The 20,623-nt window shown below is 36.4% G+C and overlaps 1 protein-coding gene across 1 annotated transcript in view; it reads left to right on the top strand.

Moving 5' to 3' along the window:
• LOC144965855 (uncharacterized) overlaps positions 1-16,461 on the top strand; it is a 25,046-nt gene extending 8,585 nt beyond the window's left edge. Inside the window, exons 3-4 of the mRNA XM_078901645.1 lie at positions 12,243-12,609; positions 13,896-16,461. Of these exons, the coding sequence (XP_078757771.1) occupies positions 12,243-12,609; positions 13,896-15,235 (1,707 nt within the window). The 3' untranslated portion in view covers positions 15,236-16,461. The remainder of the gene's footprint in view (positions 1-12,242; positions 12,610-13,895) is intronic.
• The last annotated feature ends 4,162 nt before the right edge of the window (positions 16,462-20,623 follow it).

Below are 20,623 nucleotides of genomic sequence, written 5' to 3'. Positions count from 1 at the left end.
AAAAACGACGAAAATTGCAGCGAAATAAAAATTTGCGGCTTTTTGCGGCCAAGGGTGAAATTTGCTGCCGCGAAAAACTGCGGGGACAGCTAATCGGATGCATTTTGACATTTGGCAATCTGACATTTTCATTTTCTACCATTGAATTGTAGACCTTTAATGACATTACGATGAGAGTAGATCTACCCATTAGAAACATAATACTTTTCAACCATTTAATTGTATTGTCAAAGAATGGAACAAAATTTATGTAGGGTCTGTAGTAAAGGTTACTCTTGGTTTTACCTAATTAATTATAGTCTGATAAGCTAAAAATGACGATGATGATGATAATAACAATAATAATAATAATAACGATGATGATTATAATGCTGATAATAATCATAATGGTAATAATAATAATAATAATAATAATAATAATAATAATAATAATAATAATAATAATAATAATAATAATAATAATAACAATAACAATAACAATGATGATGATGATGATGATAATAATAATAATAATAATAATAATAATAATAATAATAATAATGATGATGATGATGATGATGATGATGATAATATTAATAATAATAATAATAATAATGATAATAATAATAATGATAATAATAATAATAATAATAATAATAATGATAATAATAATAATGATAATAATAACAATGATGATAATAATAATGATAATAATAATAATAATAATAATAATAATAATAATAATAATAATAATAAGAAGAAGAAGAAGAAGAAGAAGAAGAAGAAGAAGAAGAATGGTAGAATACCGTAGAGAAATTTATTGAACTAATGGACCGGTTTGAAATCTTGTACATTTCTATGTCCACCCAGCAAATGTTAAGTAGCTAGGACGGTCAGATCTGGTAGGTTTAATTTTAATACTTACCGGTAGACCGCTTACCTATCCACATAATGGTAACAGTAACAGGTAAATTATACTGTCAATTTACGTTGCAAAAACTGTGATAAGTAGTGCCGCGCTGAGGACCGGACCGAGGACCGGTCCCACGGTCTTTTAGCTGTGAACCGTGGTCCAGTCCCAAAGAGGAAGACCGCCGGCGGTCCTCACTTCTTATCACCTTTCAACGGTCTCGCGCCATACTACTTCCCCAGCGATTCGTTGCCTCGGTCCTTTGTCTATCTTCCACCACTCCCCCCCCATCCCACTTAATTAATCGCCCCCCCCCCCCTTTGCCATACACTAAACGACACAGACGACCATAGAGGCAGACGACCACCTCCCTCCACTCCGCAAACCGCCCTTTCGTGTGTGAGATGGGGGGAACAGGAGGCGCACGCCTTGGACGATTCCATTATACGGGGTAAATTTCAAAATTTACTACACCATAATGATCGCAATGACAATGATCTATGATGAAGGCATGACCCCTCTTCTCTAATGGGTTATTGTTTGAAATGTATGTGACTACTAAAGATGTGTGTGTGTGTGTGTGTGTGTGTGTGTGTGTGTGTGTGTGTGTCGAACCTAGCAAGTTGCAAGTCTGATTTTTTGTTTTCTTTTGTCCATCTCTTGTCGCCACTCCTTTCTATCGCATTGTTGTCATTTAAAATAATACAATAATATTAAAATTTCGTTTGGTGTTTTAACTAATCAAGTAATATGAGTTTCATTAGTTTCTTCCGTCCAAAAAAACCAGTTATAACGTCTGTATTTTTAAAAGGTCCAATAGAATATTTGGGGACCCCGATAGCTCAGTTGATAGAGCACTCTCTTTATACGCAAAGGGCCAGAGATCGATCCCGGGTGCAGTCGATTTTTTTCTGAATCCCTGTCTACTCAGCAATGAATGGGTAGCTGAGTTTGTTAGATCTGGCGAAAAGTCACCATCGACCCCTCTTATCACCTCATCCACCCCCTCTTATTATAACTTCACGTCTCTCTCTTACTCTTCAATGCTCGCTGCCCTCTAATGTGTGTGTGGGGGGGGGGGGGGGGGAGGGGGGGTAGGAGTTGCGTGTGTGTATCAACGCCACGAACAACTCGATCAACGCCTTGGGCGATGCCATTATCTCCGTTAATGGGGATAAATTTCAAATTTTATTAAATTATCGAAGTAACAATGAAGTACGGTGAGCAAATAAAGAAGGCATCACCCCTCTTCTCTAATTAGGTTACAATTTGAAATGAGTGTGACTACTCCGTGTGTTTTACTCCTGTAGGCCACGGTTTTCATCGTGTAGCGGTCTTTAACGGTTCAAGAATGAACGGACCGGTCTAGAGACCGGTCCTTGCGGTCTTCATTTCCCAAGGACCGTAGGACCGTGGTCCTTAAGCTTGCCAAGGACCGCTCCGCACTAGTGATAAGCTTAACTAAAGGGGTTTAATGGCGTCAAACGACTTTTTTTTTTAATTGTAAAGTTTGAGTAAAAAAAAAATATTTTTTTTAAAAAACTTGAGCTTTTATGTAGCGCAATATCCATTAAACGTGCTCAAAGCGCTTTACAAGGGTCCCTAGCCAGCAGCAATACATAACATGTAAAACGAGACATGATGCCTGTTAGGCGATATTACAATTCTTTTCCGACAGAGACAATGCTGTTAACGACCGGGTACTCATTTTACAACTGAGTACCGTGAGAGAATGTGAGTAAAGAGTCTTTTCCAAGGACTCAACTATGCGCCGAGCGAGGCTCGAACCCAGGACCTTCTGATCCGAAAGCGAGTGTCATACCACAAGACCACGTAGAAACTGACTAATCGTTCGCATTCTATATTATTATGTCAAAACGATAAAAGGCGTTGCCCTATCACTAAATGGGTGCTTCAAATCGTGTAAGTTGAATTACTAGTACTCGCGAATATTGAATATTAGCGTTAAGTTAAAAAGAAGAAAAAAAAAGCGTGGGTTAAAGTAGGTGTTTTGATAACGATTGGCGTTGGTAGTCCACTTGTAGTATATTATAATCGCCTCTGATTTCACGTGATAAGTTCACACCCTATTATATCAGCCAAAAAAAAACAACAAAAAAAAACAAAACAAAAAAAAAACATCGACACAGCGCTTAGTCATGAAGGATTGTACATGTATTATCGTATGTGCTAAAATCACGATATATACCCCAAAATCGCTAATTATTTCTAGTTATTGTTTTATACGTTACATACAAAACACGTAGCACAGTACACCTTTTATATATTATTATTACTTTTACTTTGCTTATCCACTTATCCTCTTGTGCTTCAGCTTCACATAAGGCTGACTTATAATAATTATTAAAGTGGTCAAATGTCGCTTTTAGAAGAACGTGAAATCAACGACTAGACCTATGTATGTGTGATGTATTCTGTTGGGGCGACGTTTATATATATATGCAGGTCTGACATCCGAACGCATTTATGGGCCTAGTGCATGTAACATTGTTGTTGTAATGGACAATATTTTGCGTCTTTTTTTTTTTTTTTTAGAGTTCTATTACAACAATGAGCCATAATTAATTGGGTTATCAGACCTGCAAATAAGTAAATATTTAGTCAGTCTTTAAACACCTTTGCATTGACCCCAGAATAATATTCCAGATGATCCAGAAGAAAAAATGGCATGGCATCCTTTTAAATATCCAGTATCATCACCACCTGCAAGAATAACAATGATCCTCTGTCCAGAAACCATGAGCCTTTTTCTGCTTGAATAATCAGACGTCCAATATTTTTTCGGGTGTATATTTACGCTCACCCATACATCTTTGGATGATATCCATATCAAAGTTATCTATGCTCCTTTTCCTGCCACGTCGTTCTACACTGGTGATCTCTCTGTCGTATTTCGATAACGATCTTCTCGCCGTCCTCTTTAATGACTTATTGATAGAGCTATACAAGAAGACTTCTTTTCGCAGCTTTACAAGAGTGGAACCGATAGAGATTCCGTACCGCATCGTGTTGTTTAAGAGCCTAATCTGTTTTTAAACCTTTAAAGGCCATGTGAAACGTTCATGCATAGACAAATATTTGTCAAAACAGTGTTTGTTAATTTGACAATACACGTATTGAGTATACAATCACTATTTCAAATGATTTAAAGCGAGAGATTTCATATCAGTCTTTGGTAATTGCGAGATGATGAGATAAAATGCCATAAATAATAAATTCAAAATTTAATACAAACTACATAAGTGGTATGTTTATAACACTTCAAGCGAAATGTTATGACGTGAACTCATAATCACTACGTCAGTACAATATTTTTTTGAAATACGATGAATTCATTCATTCTTTGTGGTGTGTAACTTGTTTTCCTTTTTTTTTTTTTTTTTGCAGTGTAAAATCTCTAATTTTATGTCAGCTGTTTTAAAGTAGTTATTTTATAGGTCTTAAACAAGAAAACTTTTTTATATGGCATCAATACGGTCCAAAATCTAGATTCAGTAAAGACAAATTGATTTAGAGGTTGACACACATTTTTTACAACTTTTGATAGAGGGACAGCTGAGAAAAACCAGGAAAACAAGCGCCATTAATAAAAAAAAATCTGACTATAGTTATTTCTAACATCACACAAAACGACAGGGAGTGTGGTGACTGAACTGAAGGTTACAGTTGCAAATTGTACACTTTTTCTCCAAATTGTACTCTTTTTGACAAGCAATCTTAACACTTTTTCTTGAGGTTGGCAGCCTTGAACCAGGTGCCGAAAAGTGAATCGTAATAGGCTTCAACAGTCGTGACGTCACTTCCCTCGTATTGATGCATAGTAACTTTGTAACTGGTTCTAAATTATCGGGAAATTGGCGGACGCCCTTGTGAAATACTTTTCCGACGAGCATAAAAGTGTATACAGAGGGGAAGAACATTATAGATCTGATCATGTTTTGACTTTTTTACATTCTGATCACATGACATGTGAAAAAGTTCTCGCCAGCATGAAAAATAAAAAAGTACCGATTTCCTTTGGTTAGAAGAACTAAGCTGCTCGTTGCTGGGCCGACGTGACATCACAGACTATTGAATCCCATTTGGCATGCCCAGAATGATGAAGTTGCCAATCATCTCACTTCAAAAATGTCGATACATTCTCCTCAACAAAATAAATTGACGTCACTCAGTTCTTTATTATTGTTTTTAGCCATCTTTTTTATGAGTAGTTATCACTAAATTCTATCAATCGTTTAAGGTTACACACAGTTTTGTGTGTTGGAACCTTTTTTCCAGATGGCAAAATGTTGTGAGCTTTTTGGCCATCAATAAGCGATACGAATATATCCCAAATGGATTAAATTTTCTGTGCGTCTAAATAATCTCAACATAATACCGCAACAAAGGGAACGTAACTGACGTCTTTCAGCTCTGTGTTATTGTTTTTAGTTTTTAGACAGCCGTTTTAATGATTGGTTCTCACTAAATGATATTAATCGGACCATAAACGTTCAATGTTACACATAGTTTTGTGTGTGGGTACGTTATATCCGGCTGGTGAATGTTGTAAGTATTTTACCTAACATAGCATCAAATAAGGCGATGAGTCACATAATGCTGTAGTATGAAAACCGGTGGGGATGAAATAAATGTGTACTGAGTGCTCTAACAGTGAACGGGTGAATTTTGTCATCGTGGGTTGGTTGTAGCAACCCGAATATGTCGTATGTGAAGGCGGAAGGTTGGTATTCGGTAGGGGGGCACACAAAAAATCATTCAAATTCAAACAATATCTTGTATGTATGTATGTATGTATGTATGTATGTATGTATGTATGTATGTATGTATGTATGTATGTATGTATGTATGTTTGTATGGTATGTGTGAGTGTGTGAATGTATGTATCTGTATGTGTATGTATATATGAATGTATGTATAATATATCTTATGTCTGTAGTTGAGTGTGTGAATGTTTGTATGTTTGGGTGTGTGTAAGTATTTATGTATGTATATGTGTATGTTTAATCTATACCAAGAAACAATCATGAGGGGCATAACTAATATGGAGGGAATAAAAGTAGGAGGTCACAACATAAATAATATAAGATACGCAGACGATACGGTACTCATTGCAACATCAGAAATCCAACTTCAAAAGATTGTTGACAAAGTGGTAGTAGATAGTGAAGCCAAGGGAATGGAAGTGAATATCACCAAAACGGAATGCATGGTAATACAGAAAAACCCCGAAAACAACAACACCTGCAATATAACGATTCACGGCGAGCAACTTACCAACGTAGAAAGTTTTAAATACCTAGGTTCAATAGTGACAACAGATGGAAGATGTAACCGAGACATACGAGCAAGAATAACTCAAGCCAAACAGGCCTTCATGGACCTCGGAAACATTTTGAAAAACAAACAGATGTCGTTCGGGATTAGATTCCGAGTCTTGAAGTGCTACGTGTGGCCAATCTTGTTATACGGATGCGAAAGCTGGACTACAAATTCAGAAACACAAAAGAACATTGAAGCTTTTGAAATGTGGTGTTTGAGAAGGATGCAGAGAATATCGTATACTGCACACAAAACGAACGAAGAAGTGCTAAAACAAACATACCAACAAAGGAAACTAATGCCCTTAATAGCGGATCGACAACTATCCTTTTTCGGACACATAGTAAGGAAAGATAAGAATGAATACCTGGCAAGTTGTGGAAAAATACCTGGTAAACGCGCCCGGGGGAGACAAAGAAAAACACTCATAGACCAACTGAAGGGCTTCACCAACCTAACTAACAATCCAAGAGCTGTTTGAAAAAGCAAGAGACAGGGAGGAATGGAGAGAGATAATTCATGCAGTATCCGAAGCCTGGACCAGGCATGGAACCTAGAAGAAGAAGAATGTGTATGTATGCATGTATGTGTGTATATGTGTGTGTATGAATGCATGTGTGTTTATGTATTTATGTATGTATGTGTGTGTATGTATGCTTCTATGCATGTAAAAGTCCAAAGGAGTTATTTACTTCCTGCTTTCGAATTTCACAGCTTTGATTTTAATTTTTTTGCCGATTTTCTTTTTTAATGATAATTATCATCGTCGTCATCCTCCCCGCCCCCCCCCCCCCCTTTCCCCTGCTCATCATCATCATTATAATTAATCAATTGACATTGCAATTCAGGATATCTCTACCTGTAATCATGTCGTGCTCTGGATAATAATAATAATAATAATAATAATAATAATCATCATCATCATCATCATAAAAAATATATAAAAAATAATAAAATAGAAGACCAACACATTTCAAGATCTTGATCAGACTTGAAGTCCCAGGTTTTAGAGTTTTTTTGATCGATTGATTTTTGAAAGACGAGTTTTCTGGACAAATTTGTTTTTTAAATGTATTTTTAAGAGTAAATAAATAAAATTCTCTTTATTGCTCCCATAGGGGAAATTTTCATCAGGGTCTATTCCAAGGGGAGACTGGTATAACCCATGAGTCAGCCGCAGTGCTGCGCCGCACACTGAGTTAGGGCGAGGTGACTTTGCTCAAGGCCATACAGCACAGCGGGTATTCGAACTCGGTACCTTTCGGATACGAAGCAAAGACCGTACAGCTGAGCCACGCTGAGTACGGTACTATTGTGAGATTTTTCCAGATAAATCTCCTCCAACTCGCATGTCCCAAAATGGCACGCACCGTCTCAAAACGATATTACGTCGGGATGAATGGGCCCATGAAAAGTTAATTTAGAATAAAAATGATAAGAAATACGAACTTTGGGAGTTGTACAAAGTTAGAAATTATATATCGATTCTCTACCATACACAAAAGTGGATTAACCCCAAGTTTCATATTTGTGGGCCCCGATCACTAGATTGGTAGAAAACTTGCTCCACACGCAAAGGGACCGAGATCGATCCCGGGTGCAGTCGAGATTTTTTTTTCCTGACCCCCCCCCCCCCCCCCCCCCCTGTCTACCCAGCAATGATTGGGTAGCTGGATCTGTTAGATCTCAGTCTCAGGTAAAGATAAACTCCGGCTCCATGGGCCTTATGGCTCTGACGGACTACTTTTTAAAATATAATATTTGTGGCCGTAAAGTCAATGTTTTGCACCTTGTTCATCCCGACATAATACCATTTTAGACGGAGGGTCACAAATGTTTTAAAAGACCACTGTAGGAGGCCTATACTTCACACGACTATTATAATAATAATAATAATAATAATAATAAATGGCATTATGACTAATCATAATACTATTATTATCTGTGCCTGCTCCAGTGCACATTCGCAACACATTCTGAATTGCAAAACTTGAGGCTGTCGATATTATTAGCATGGTAAGGAAATGGTGGTTGAATAGGACTTGAAATTGTCTTTTTCACTTCCTGGAATTCGATAAGAAGCGTAGCTATAGATAGAACGAAATCGACGTCACTCAGCTCTTTGTTATTGTTTTGATCCAGCCAGTTTTTTAGGAGTAGTTCTCACTAAATTGTATTCTTATCTTATCTTCCTAAAGGCTTAATAGAAATTATCCTTTAAATGCCTTATACAATAGCTTATAATTACTGAATCTCATATAGCTTGCATTGTATCATTCACAGACAGTTTTACACAACTTTGAATGTCAGGAAAAATGTATCAATACGGCAATGTAAAATCGAAATGAATCATAAATGTACAAAGTTCATAGTACAATGATATATTAATGACAAAAATAACCATGAAAGCAAAAACATATTAATCAGACTATAAACGTCTAAGGTTACACATAATTATGTGTGTTTGTACGTTATATCCGGCTGGCAGATGTTATGAGTTCTTACTTTAACTAAACGTACAGCATCAATTTTTGTTCTTGATTTTTTAGACTCCAAATGATGAGACAAGGGGATCAAGACGAGATTTCTCACATTTAAATGATAGTAATAGTTATGATGATGACATTGACGACGGCGATGATGATGAAATTAATAAATCAATAAATAGATAAATATGAACATTTAAACAGCGCATTTTTACGATTTACTATGCTCAATGCGCTTTTCGTAGTGCCATTTATTTTCCCCAGTAGGCCATATGGAACAAATATCCATTTCATACAGTTCTAGTCGCCTGAAAAGGCGTCCTTTTGTGTTAACGCGCACTGCTTATATAGCCAGGTACTCATTCACACCTTGAATAGTGTGTGCAAGTGCCTTACCCAAGAAGGAATCACAATTTTCTACTATCACTGCCACTCATCCGGACACCGACCATCGCTTAATATAGCTTGACTTTTGTGACAAGACGAGACAACGTACCGCTGAAGCACTGATCCATACATCATGATGATGACGATGATGGTGGTAATGATGGTGATGACACTGATGGTGGTAATGGTGGTGGTAATGATGATGGTGATGACACTGATGGTGGTAATGATGGTTTTGACGATGGTGGTGTTGGTGATTGTGGTGAATATGATCATAATAATAGTAGTAGCCCTAATGACAATAACAACAAAATAATAATAATGATAACAATAATAATAATAATAATAATAATACTTTCTTGTTAAAGAGAAAGGCAGTATTAACGTCTTGTGAAAATTTCATTAAATTTAAATGTTTCTAAGTTTAATGGAAAGGGGGGGGGGGGGGGGGGGGGGGCAGGGATTGGATGCTCGTGTGCGTTTATGCATGTGTGCGATTTTGTGTTATGAATTTGTTTGGATCTGCCTTTCTCTCCTCTCTCCCCACCCCATCTGTGTGTTTGTGTGTGTGTGTGTGTGTGTGTGTGTGTGTGTTTAGCCGCGTATCTATGTGCATGTCAATAGCAAAATCTGTGAGGAAAATACATATATTAATAAACTCGAATGGCAGTTGGAAATTGAAGTAGGTGGAGTTTGCAGGTTACTTAATGATGGAAGTAAACCGTGTGTCCTGAATAATAACACTATTTGCATCGGATGTGTCTAGTGGATACATTCGAAGCTGTAAAGTGTAATTCAAAACCTCTTTTAATAATTTAAACAGAACATGTATTTCGGGTTTCCCGATATTTTCATCCGCAGAGCACTCGCCTGGCATAGGGACAGGAAAATGTGATATTGTAGAAGGAACGAAAAAGACGTCAGTCAGCTCTTTGTTATTGTTTTTTAGCCAGCCATTTTTATGAGTTGTTCTCACTAAATTGTATGAATCAGAAAATAAACGTTACACATCGTTTTGTGTGTTGTAACCCGGCTGGCGGATGTTATGGGTTGTTTTGTTTTTTTAAGCAAACTGCATAGCATCAATATTGTGGTTCGGAGACTCAGTGGTACAGTGTCTATCTTTATCTTGTCACTACGTCAAGCAATGCTAAGCGTGATCAGTGGCCTGATGTAAAATTCTGGTTCAGTTCCTTGTTGTGTCCTTGCCAACTCTGGTGGGTTTAGAGGTCAACTTTGTCAGTTCTTGTGGGGTAGGGATCAATAACTGTTGTAGTTTTAGCCTAGTGGCCAACTCTTGTGGGGTTATAGATCAACTCTTGTGGGTAAGGGGTAAACTCTTGTGTGTGTGTGTGGGGGGGGGGGGGGGGGGGGTGTAGATTCAACTCTTGTAGATAAACGTAAACTCTTGTGGGGCGAGAGGTCAACTGTCGTGGGCTAGAGATCAACTCTTTTGGTGCTAGGTAGAGCTGGAGGTCAAGTCTTGTAGGGCTCGATGTTGAGTTTTGCTCCACCGTACACCAATAAAACGGTTATTTTCTTTCGCTTTGGAAAGAAAACTGTTAATTCAAAAATATATATCGCCTTGGATGAACCCCCCATCCACCCCACCCCCATACTTTTGGCCAAAATGAAGAATTTGGAGAAAAAAAGTTTTGTATTTTACGCCAATGTTGTCCCATCTAAACCTTCCCCCCATATTATTATGTTGTTGCCCTCTTCGTCATAACTCTCTCTCTCTCTCTCTCTCTCTCTCTCTCTCTCTCTCTCTCTCTCTCTCTCTCTCTCTCTCTCTCTCTCTCTCTCTCTCTCTCTCCCCCCCCTCCCTTTTTTTTTTCTTTTTAGCTCTGGAATTGGTCTGTCCTGGGATATTTTCGGCCGTTTTAGGCAATCCTCTTCCTACTTTATTTGTCTTGTTACAATTTTCCCACTTCTCCCCCTCCGCCCCCCCCCCCCCCCCCCCGCATCCTCTTCATCATCGTCATCGTCATCATCACACTCCTCCTCATCCTACTACTACTACTACTACTACTACTACTACTACTACTACTACTACTACTACTACTACTACTACTACTGCTGTTGCTGCTGCTGCTCCTCCTCCTCTTCCTCCATCTTGTGATATTGTGCTCTGCAGGTTGAAACAGCTGGGGAAGTCTCAATTTACACCCCCCTCTCCTACCGCCCCAATGACCATATTTTTGCTTGCTGACCTTTAAGAAGAATGATACGACTTCAGTATTCATAAGCCACAGTGCTTTGATAAAAGATAAAGAAGCACAATCTATGAAAAGATCCGAACATCCACTTGTGCAAGATGATATTAAGTTATGATGATTGCAAGGCAACCCTTATACAGTCCCGACAGAAATCCTGTGCTGCCACACCTGTCCGACTTTGACGATACCTGAGATTACATGAGATTACATAACCCAATGTTTTGTTTTTTCATTACTATCGTAATTTATGCTAATATTTCTCTTATTCTCTAAATAGGACTCTGATGTTTCAAGTTCCTATATTCACAGTTTTAGCTTTTTTAATGAGAAGGTTGCTGCATGGCAGAGTGGTTTCCTTTTCGATTTTACCGTATTGCATCATATTATTTTCTGTTCTCCTGGGAAGGATAACTCCCCAACTTAGATTGATGCCATAAAATAGTCCTGTTCTGGACCATGCTTTTTATTGACATTGATGTGTTGCGGACTTTAACCTTCTCCGCCCTCCTCATTCGCAGATATAACACAGATTTGGTAGTTTACAGTTTAAGGGAAGTTAATTATTAGGTCATTTTGATGCCTATCTCGTCATTGATTTCACGTACTGCCATAAGCACCAATTATTTTATTAAATGGCACTTAAGGTTGTATGCGAAATAAACGACAATCCGACATAAGGTGTTTATTCCCAAGTAGACGTTTAAGAAAGATAAAATATGATAATGAGAAAGGCATAGGTACTATAATTGTTGGTTCACTGCTTTAACTAAGGAGCTGTAAAAGCTTCAATATAAGGTGTTGCAAAATTTGATGACAAATGGAGACTGCCTTTAAAAAAAATAATGTTTAGAGTTTAAATAAAGAGTTCCAATTCGCTCCAGATTATATTGAGTTTTTATTTGCTCTTTTTCCCTACAGACTAAAACCTACACAAGCTGCTGGTGTGTTCTATACTGTGGCAAAGGCAGCATTCCCCCACGATTGGAGATCTGTGATGAGAAGCCCAAGACTGGCAACCCTGTCAGTAAGAAATCCATAGATATTGTTGATGCCAAATGGGGCAAAGCAGATACTTTGGAGCCAGCATTCTGCTTCGTTATCAAGAACCGCTATGTATTTGTCACGAATAGCCGAGAGGAGTGTGATACTTGGTTTAAGATCTTGTGCTGTATCAGTCCTGATCTGTTTGCCAGTCGAAAAGCTCTTAACCTATCAGGGGCAGATGAATTGATGGGCAATGATGATGCTGTTGTCATGCAAGATAACTGCCTATATGCTAGTAATGGTAAGGGAAGCTATTAGCTTTATTAAATAACTCTTTCCCTGATAGGTATGTATATAGTCACAAGACACTTGTAGTAAGGTCAATTGTAGACTTGCTGCCATTGTTAATGTTTTTGTTACTTTTCTTAATGTTGTTGTTTTCTTCTCTATTTTTTTTTTTTTTTCTTAAAGCCTGTTATAATACTGACACGAAATGTTCTGCTTTCGATGTTTGTTTCGGCCAGAGAATTAGTGTATCATTGCTTTATTGGCTATATTGTCGTACAAAGATATCAAAACAAAAGTTTATATAAAAAGTGCAAGGAAAAACCCTTGTCAATCCAAATTCTTTTGTAAGGTGGAAACTTTTCGGACATATTCTATATCATAAACATGAAATTAGTTTATTATATAATCCGAATGCAATTATCATACTACAAAACCATAAAGGTGCTCTGAAAGGTCAAGTATTGAAAATCTAGGCTGTCACAAGCAAGCTTGTTTTATTCCTCTTTGAATAACTTAGAACTCTTGGTTGTTTTGAATTGCTATATTTTTTAATAAATATTGTACGAACCAATATTATATGCTGGATGATGCACAATTATTGCACTTTTATTATCTTCATTTTTGGGTGTTGTGCTGAGGATGACATCGCTATCCAATAATATATGTGATATGTACACATTAAAACAAAAACCTTTAATCATCATTGAGATATTTTCAGGCATTTTTTCTCTCTACTGTATCATATTCACTTGTTTGCCAGCTCTATGATATTATTAATTGCAGTAACAAAGTCAACCGACCTATCACATTCCTAATGTGATTAATTTTAGTAATCTATGAGTTATGCATTATTCAAGTCATGAATGTAAACATTTTTAGCCCTCTGATCAATGATTTTGTTTTAAATCGTAATAAATGATACCAACAAAACAAAACAAAAATCATGTACATCATTAGATTCAGAAATGAATTTTCTTTTGAACCCTTATCTGCGTGGCTTTGTGATCTAGAGGTATATCACTCGCCTAATAACCATAGAAGGTGGCTTTCAAAACTATATTATATTGATGACAGCTATGTTTTGATGATCGTTTCATTGGCTTGGTATATATGAAACAAAAGTTAGAAGTGTTGCAATCAAGACATTTTTTTATTATTTGAGTTTTACTTCATTTTTTTTTTTTTTTTTTTATGTCTCATCAGAAAGGATAAGTAAATCAATAATAGATAAATTCTTTCTGATATCCAATTTTAACATTTTATCTTATTCAATCCATTCTCTCTCTTTTTCTATTTCAGTTTCGGTTTCGGTCTTTGACGTAGTTGGTGACCAAGGTAGTAGCTGTCGTCGGTTTGGCTTTACAGGACTGCTGAATTTGTGCTTTGATTCTCAAACTATTAAACTAATGAATGGTAACCATTTATTAGCGGAATGGAATTACTACAGTATTCGTTCATTTGGTAGTTCCAAACACACCCTCAGTGTCACCATGGGTACAAAGAGTTCTACAGGCGAAGGCACTTTTTCTTTCATGACTATTGAAGGAGAAACCATGGTTCAACTCATTGCCCTCCAAACAAAGAGATTAAATGAGCAAAAAAAGATGGGACAAGCCAATTTACTGCAGGGAGAAAATCACACTCACGTACCAACAGTAGGGTTAAAGGATAGCAAATCTGGCTCATTATCCTCCAATTCATCCACATCATCAAAGAAAAAGCCAGCTCCTGCCATTCCCTCACCAAAACCTGTCAGCCCTTTACCTGATCACAGCCCTGCTGCTGGATATGCTAATTCATTCGATGCACAATTTAAAAAGCAACTCAGCGAAACAATTGGCACAACAGGAGGAGATGGTAAACAGCAACTTGAAAGAAAGATATCAAATAATTCTGTTCACTTGTTGAATGAATCCATAGGTAAAAAAGAAGGTAAAAAAGCTCTGAAAGAAAAAGAGAAGATCACAAAACAGATGAAAAAGGAGGATAAGAAATTGGCAAAGGAGAAAGAGAAACAAGAGAAAGAAAGACAAAAACAATTGGAGAAACCTAAAAAGAATGAGGGGAAAAGTAAAGAGAAACCACCAATTCCAAAAAAAAAAAAGAGTTTTTTTCAAGATGCTGGCGAAAATGAATATTCTGAAGCTTATGATCACCCTCAAATTGAGGGTGATTATGCTGAATGCAACTTTGAAGCTAGAAATTATACCTCAAATGAACGTAAAGAAGAATCAAAACTCTACGACAAGCCTTGGGGCCCCCTGTCAATACCAGTCATACAGAGCAATCCTGAAAACAATACTGATAATGATTATGATGAAACAGAGGAGTTATATTCATCTCCAAAGAAGGACATGGATAAACCACACGTTGCCATTATAGAGGAAGAAGAGAGTTACGAACCTTTTGGAATTGGTGGCCCACCTCCTATAATTCCTCCTAAGTTTGATTCAGCAGGGAATGACGATGACTCAAACAACAATGTTTACAATCATTTTGTTGAAAGTTCTCAAAGTCAAAGTCAACCAGAAAATGTTTACGGCTTAGAGTCTGCCAGAGTGTTGAACAACAGTTTTAAAAGTAAACCCTTTAAACCTGCCCCTGTATCACATTCGGATGTCTATGAAACTGTTGAGTAGCATCAATCCATTTTTTAAAATGTTGTTATTTGTACTGATATACAAAGCATGTTGAAACTCTTTTCACGCCTTAAAAGCAATTTTTATTTATCTTGTTTATTAGATTATTCATTGACTTGATATGTTTTAACAGATTCACAATTATCTTACTTTAAAATATGTTTTCAAACTAGTTTAATCAATGCCGATGATTTGGTGATAAATGGTTAGATTTATTGATCATACAGTCATAACGCAGATATACTTTAGGAAAGAGATGCAGTTTTTTTAAACAATGGATTTGTGTCAAAAGGGTCATTTAACAAAACTTACATACTGTTGACTTGAATTTCAATTGCTCTGTATTTAGTCTATCATATTCTCCTATGAAACATATTATAGATTGAAAATATGATATCGAGTAAGCACGAATTAATATAGAATTGTTCAATGTGGGCACCACCAACCAAATTTGCAAAACAAAATAGCATTAAATATTAGCTGTATCTGAATCTGAATCTTCCTTTAATGTCCATCTCCACCTTCATCTTGACATGAACAATAACATTAAGTTAAAAATTCAGCAGTGATCTGGAAGCTCTTTAAATAAATTTAAAGTGAGAGCGGATGTAACCTTTCGTGGTAAATTGTTTCAATTTGGGGTAAAATGAGAATTTTCTTAGGTCTTTGGTGGATGTCAGGGGAATGAAACTGTCCTTGTGGGAAGTCCTAGATGTTCGTGTCAATGTTTGGAGGTCAGGTTTTGAAATCGCCACCAAGTTGTCCTTTATCTTATACATCATGGTCAGGCGTGCTACTTTTCTGCTAGTTTGGAGTGACTTCCATTCAAGTTGATTAACATTGAAGTGGTCTGTGCACGACTGTTTTCTCTGTGGCCTATTGTTTATGACTGTTTCAATCATCCTTTGTTTTCTCTTTCCTCGTCTTGGTTTCATGAACAGTTTTGATGGATATTTATGGACGATGATTCCAGTTCAACACAGAAAAATGTTTAAAATGTGTTTTAAAATGTCTTAATAACTCTTAAAATATTTGATTACAATCTACAATTTCAACACAAAAGTATACACCAGAATATCACAAACAAGAAGTACATTTAGAATTCCAATTATAAAACACGGTGTAAATTACACAAATTTGATCTGAGTTCAGGATTTTTTGGCATTAATTTACAGTTTTAGTGCCATACAAATATGAAGTATGTATTTGGGGATAATTTAAGACAACATAAGAGAATATGTTGCCCTTTTTCCAAGTTATACGAGGGAATTGAAAACAGAAAGAGTGAATTGCATTATATTTGATAATTTGACCTTTTATTCCCAATTCTTTAGTATTACCTAGGCTTAGCACAACATAATTTATCACATTTCAAATGCTCTAAATCTTTTTTTAAATTTTTTTTAAAATGAGGTTTTATATGGAACAATATCCACGAAATGTTCTCAAAGCGCTTTACAAGGGGTCCATGACCAACAGCAACACGTCACATGTAGAACGAAACAGACGCCTGTTAGTTTTTGTGACAGAGACAATGCTGTCAACAGCTAGGTACTCATTTTACACCTGAGTACAGTGAGAGAATGTGAGTAAAGAGCCTTTTCCAAGGACTCAACTATGCGCCAAATGAGGCTCGACCCCAGAACTTTCAGATCGGAAAGCGAGTGTCATACCACAAGACCACATAGCTGCATGATCATGATCAGTTACCATGGTGGAACCCTTTGTAATGGGTTGAAATTATCTTTAAAAATAGTTTAATAGTGAGCTTTGTGATTTGATGTAAACAAAACATGTCAGATATCCAGATTTATCTTTATTGATTAATGACTTGAGGCACGTGCTGATAGTCTTTTGTTGTGTACACCAAAAATTATCCTTCCATGATTAGCTGATCATTTGATACTTACATAGTACACAATACATAGTCCTCTGTGTAAATCTGTCATTTATGATAAGTGTTATTTTAACAAGTTCCTCTGCTCCATTTTTAGGCTGTGATAAAAAAAAAAAAAAAGACAACTCTATCTGCTTCCCTTGAGAAAAGCAAATTATTTACATTGAGATTCTATGATGAAGCATATTCATAACAAATCTATGTTACATTCCCCTGTTCAATATTCCTTACAAACTTGTGTTTTAACTCAGCCAGTTAATGATAATGTAGAATGCTAACAAAATTAATTGGAATGATGTTATCTTATTGCATGACAGTGTGCAGAAATATAATATTTCTAATAATCTAAATTTCTAATGATCTCTCTGGCAACATTAATAAGAGCTTTCCCAAAACGTCATCAAGGATTCGTTCTGCCTCTTTCTTTTGTATGCTACACATTCCAACGTTCATGCTTTTTTTTCTCTGGACAATGTATTCGTATCAAAAGATATTTTTCTAGATTTAACTCAGATTTTGATATTAAAATCTTTCCTAAATTAGAAAAGATATTTTTCATTTCTGGGGGAATTTAAATGCAATTCTCTCTAAATACATGTTATTTCGGCGGACTTACATATATTTAAATTTATGAATATGTTAGGCAGTAGTTAAAGTAATATCTTTCCTCTTGAATATGAGATATAGACAAGTGCTAAGATTGTTGTTTAACATACCTATGTATTATTGAAATGTATGATGTCAATGTATCATTCCTACCAAATGGCGTTAAGTTCATTTCATACTAATTCCAATGTAAAAGTGAGAAATTGAGGCTAAGTTTCTGCCAAGTTTTCCTTTATTTGGGGACTAGACTGTCGAGTGAATAAGACATAAGAATTGCTCTCCCCAAGGGACCTGGGTTCAAGCCCCATTTCAGCATCTCGTTTTTTCTTCGAGCAAGAAATTTAATCCCAGTTGCTCAATTTCCAGCGCTGTAATTGCACGAGAAAAAGAATATTTTTTAAAACTTTTTTTTTCCCTAGGGATGGATAAAAGGAATCTTTTTTAATTTATTTTATATATATATTTATCTATCAGCCAATTCGTCCCTGGTTATGATGTTTAGGAACGAAAATGCAATTAGATTAAGATTATTAAATATCAAGTTGATCAGATCAGAAGAATCCATTTCATTGTGGAGCCTATATATTTTTTTTTCATATATGATATTTATTCTTATCATATGTTTGGCTTATTTTTGATAATTGTTATAAGTTTTACATACACATATTTTTAAAAATATTTTATTTCATGTAACATTCCCATTCTACCGATGAATGATATAAATGTCTCTCATGTTATTTATACATTCTTTCTTCCAAACATACCAATGGCCTTAATTTTTTTAATGTGATAATAATATTTATAACTGACGACAAAAGTGATGATAATGGCAATTTGTCAAAAAGGAGGAAAATATATCTGTCCATTGGTAAAACTCAAACAAAATCATAACATAAAAGTTTCTTATATTATATTACCACTTATAGTGTACATCGTAGAGATATAACTTACTTGTCGTTTCCTTAAAACGATTTTTTTCAATACCTTCCATTCAAGAGATTTAAAATTAACTTTTGGTCAAAAGGCCTGAAATTATTTGTTTTTACTTGTTTTATCTTTGTTACTGTAGCCCAGTGGTTACCGATATTTTAAATAAGACTCAAGTATCTTTAATAAATTAAAATTGTAAAACACTGTAAAATCAAGGTAAAAAGAGTAAACTAAATTGAGCACACCTTATAATTGTAAAAGATTAATATGTATCATCTCTCTATAACCAGATGGCGTTTATAAAGTTAACATGAAGATTGATAGAAGAATGGTTGAGACAGATAAATGGATAAGGGAAAGATAGAAATAGAAAGAGAGAGGGGGGGAGAAAGAGAGGGACAAAGGAAGAGAGAGAGAGAGAGAGAGACTTGACTTGACTTACTTGACTTAGATGCCTTTCGCGTCTCGACCGAAAGATCGGGTCGCCTTGGCTGTTTCCAGTATTTCCTGTGTGAGGTGTCTCCAATATTGCCGGTCCTCTGCTAGGGTTCTCAGATTTTCAAGGTCCCCTGCCGTTATGAGACTAATGCTTTGTCCAAGTGTTGTGAGGTTTTTGTTTAGGATCACAGGGAGTGTTGTGATCGGTCTTCCTCTGAAAAGGTTCCCGTGTTTTTGGAAGTATCCCGACATGGCTTGGTTAGCTGGTATGTTTTTGTCCCTGCGTAGTATGTGACCGAAAAGTTGCCATCGTTGTTGTAAAATGTCAAGGGAGATTGGTCTTTCTTTTGTGATCTTATAGAGTGATTCATTTGAGATCTTTTTTGGGTATTTGATGTCCAGTACCCTTCTTAGCTGTGTGCGATGGAAGGCATCCAGATGTTCTTCTTCGGATTTTGTCAACGCCCAAGTGCCGCAGTTATACAGAAGTACCGGTTTTACAAGAGCACGGTACAGTTTCAGTTTGGTTTTTCTCTTTATTTTGTCACCTCTAATCCATACATTGGTGAGTTTACTGAGTGCGGCGTTTGATAGCTGTTTTCTTCTTTGTACATCCTCGGTGTCTCCAATTAGTGAGCCGACTTTCTTTGTTCTTTTCCATTCCTCTTTGTTCCTCGATATTGTTGTAAATTCGGTTTTATTGGCATTGACTTGGAGGTTATATTTCATGAGGGTATTTTGTGTGATGTCTATATTTGCTGGTGTTGATCCAATAAAATCGACATCATCTGCATAGGCGATTTCTCTAGGGATTGCATTCTCAATATGAGTCGTTGGTTTTGGAATGACTTTTCGAACTTCTTTGAGAGCGTGTTCTAAGTATATTGTAAACAGAATCGGGCTCAGACTATCTCCTTGGGGGGTCCCGATGTTACTTTCGAACTGCGTCTGTTTTGTGGCCCCGTATATCCTTGGTTGTATCTTTGTGTTGCTGAGGAGAAATCAGATTATTCGGAGCTCGTCTTCGTCAACTATGTCTGTTAATATCTCCAAAAGTTTTCCTCTGTCGATCGTATCAAAGGCTGCGGACATATCGATTCCGGTTATTGTTATGGATATGTTTTCTTTGAGTGCCTTTGCTGCCAACCATTTATGTGTCCATAAAACGTCCGATGTGCTTCGGTCTTGGCGAAACCCGCTTTGGCTATGTGATAGATATTTTTCTATTTTCGGTCTAATTCTGTTGAGGACAATAGTTGACAGTGTTTTTCTTATGGTATTCAGTAATGTTATTGGGCGCAGGTTGTTTACGGCTCCTTTTGTTTTTCCTGGTTTTTGTATTGTAATTAGGACACTGCTGTTTATGTCCCAGTCTTTGTGTGTTGAGAATGTTTTGTTCATTATGTTTGCAATGCTCAAATCCAAGGAGAGGGTACCGCATTTCAGCAATTCAGTGGGAATTTCATCTTCGCCTGGGGATCTGTTATTGTTTAGGCACTTTATGCTATTTCTAACTT

Source organism: Berghia stephanieae, chromosome 2 (assembly GCF_034508935.2).
Source record: "Berghia stephanieae isolate SIO BIC M18660-M18661 chromosome 2, UCSD_Bste_1.3, whole genome shotgun sequence".
Lineage (NCBI taxonomy): Eukaryota > Metazoa > Mollusca > Gastropoda > Nudibranchia > Aeolidiidae > Berghia > Berghia stephanieae.
Note: the sequence above shows the minus strand (reverse complement) of the source record. Positions and strands in the feature narration are given on the sequence as shown.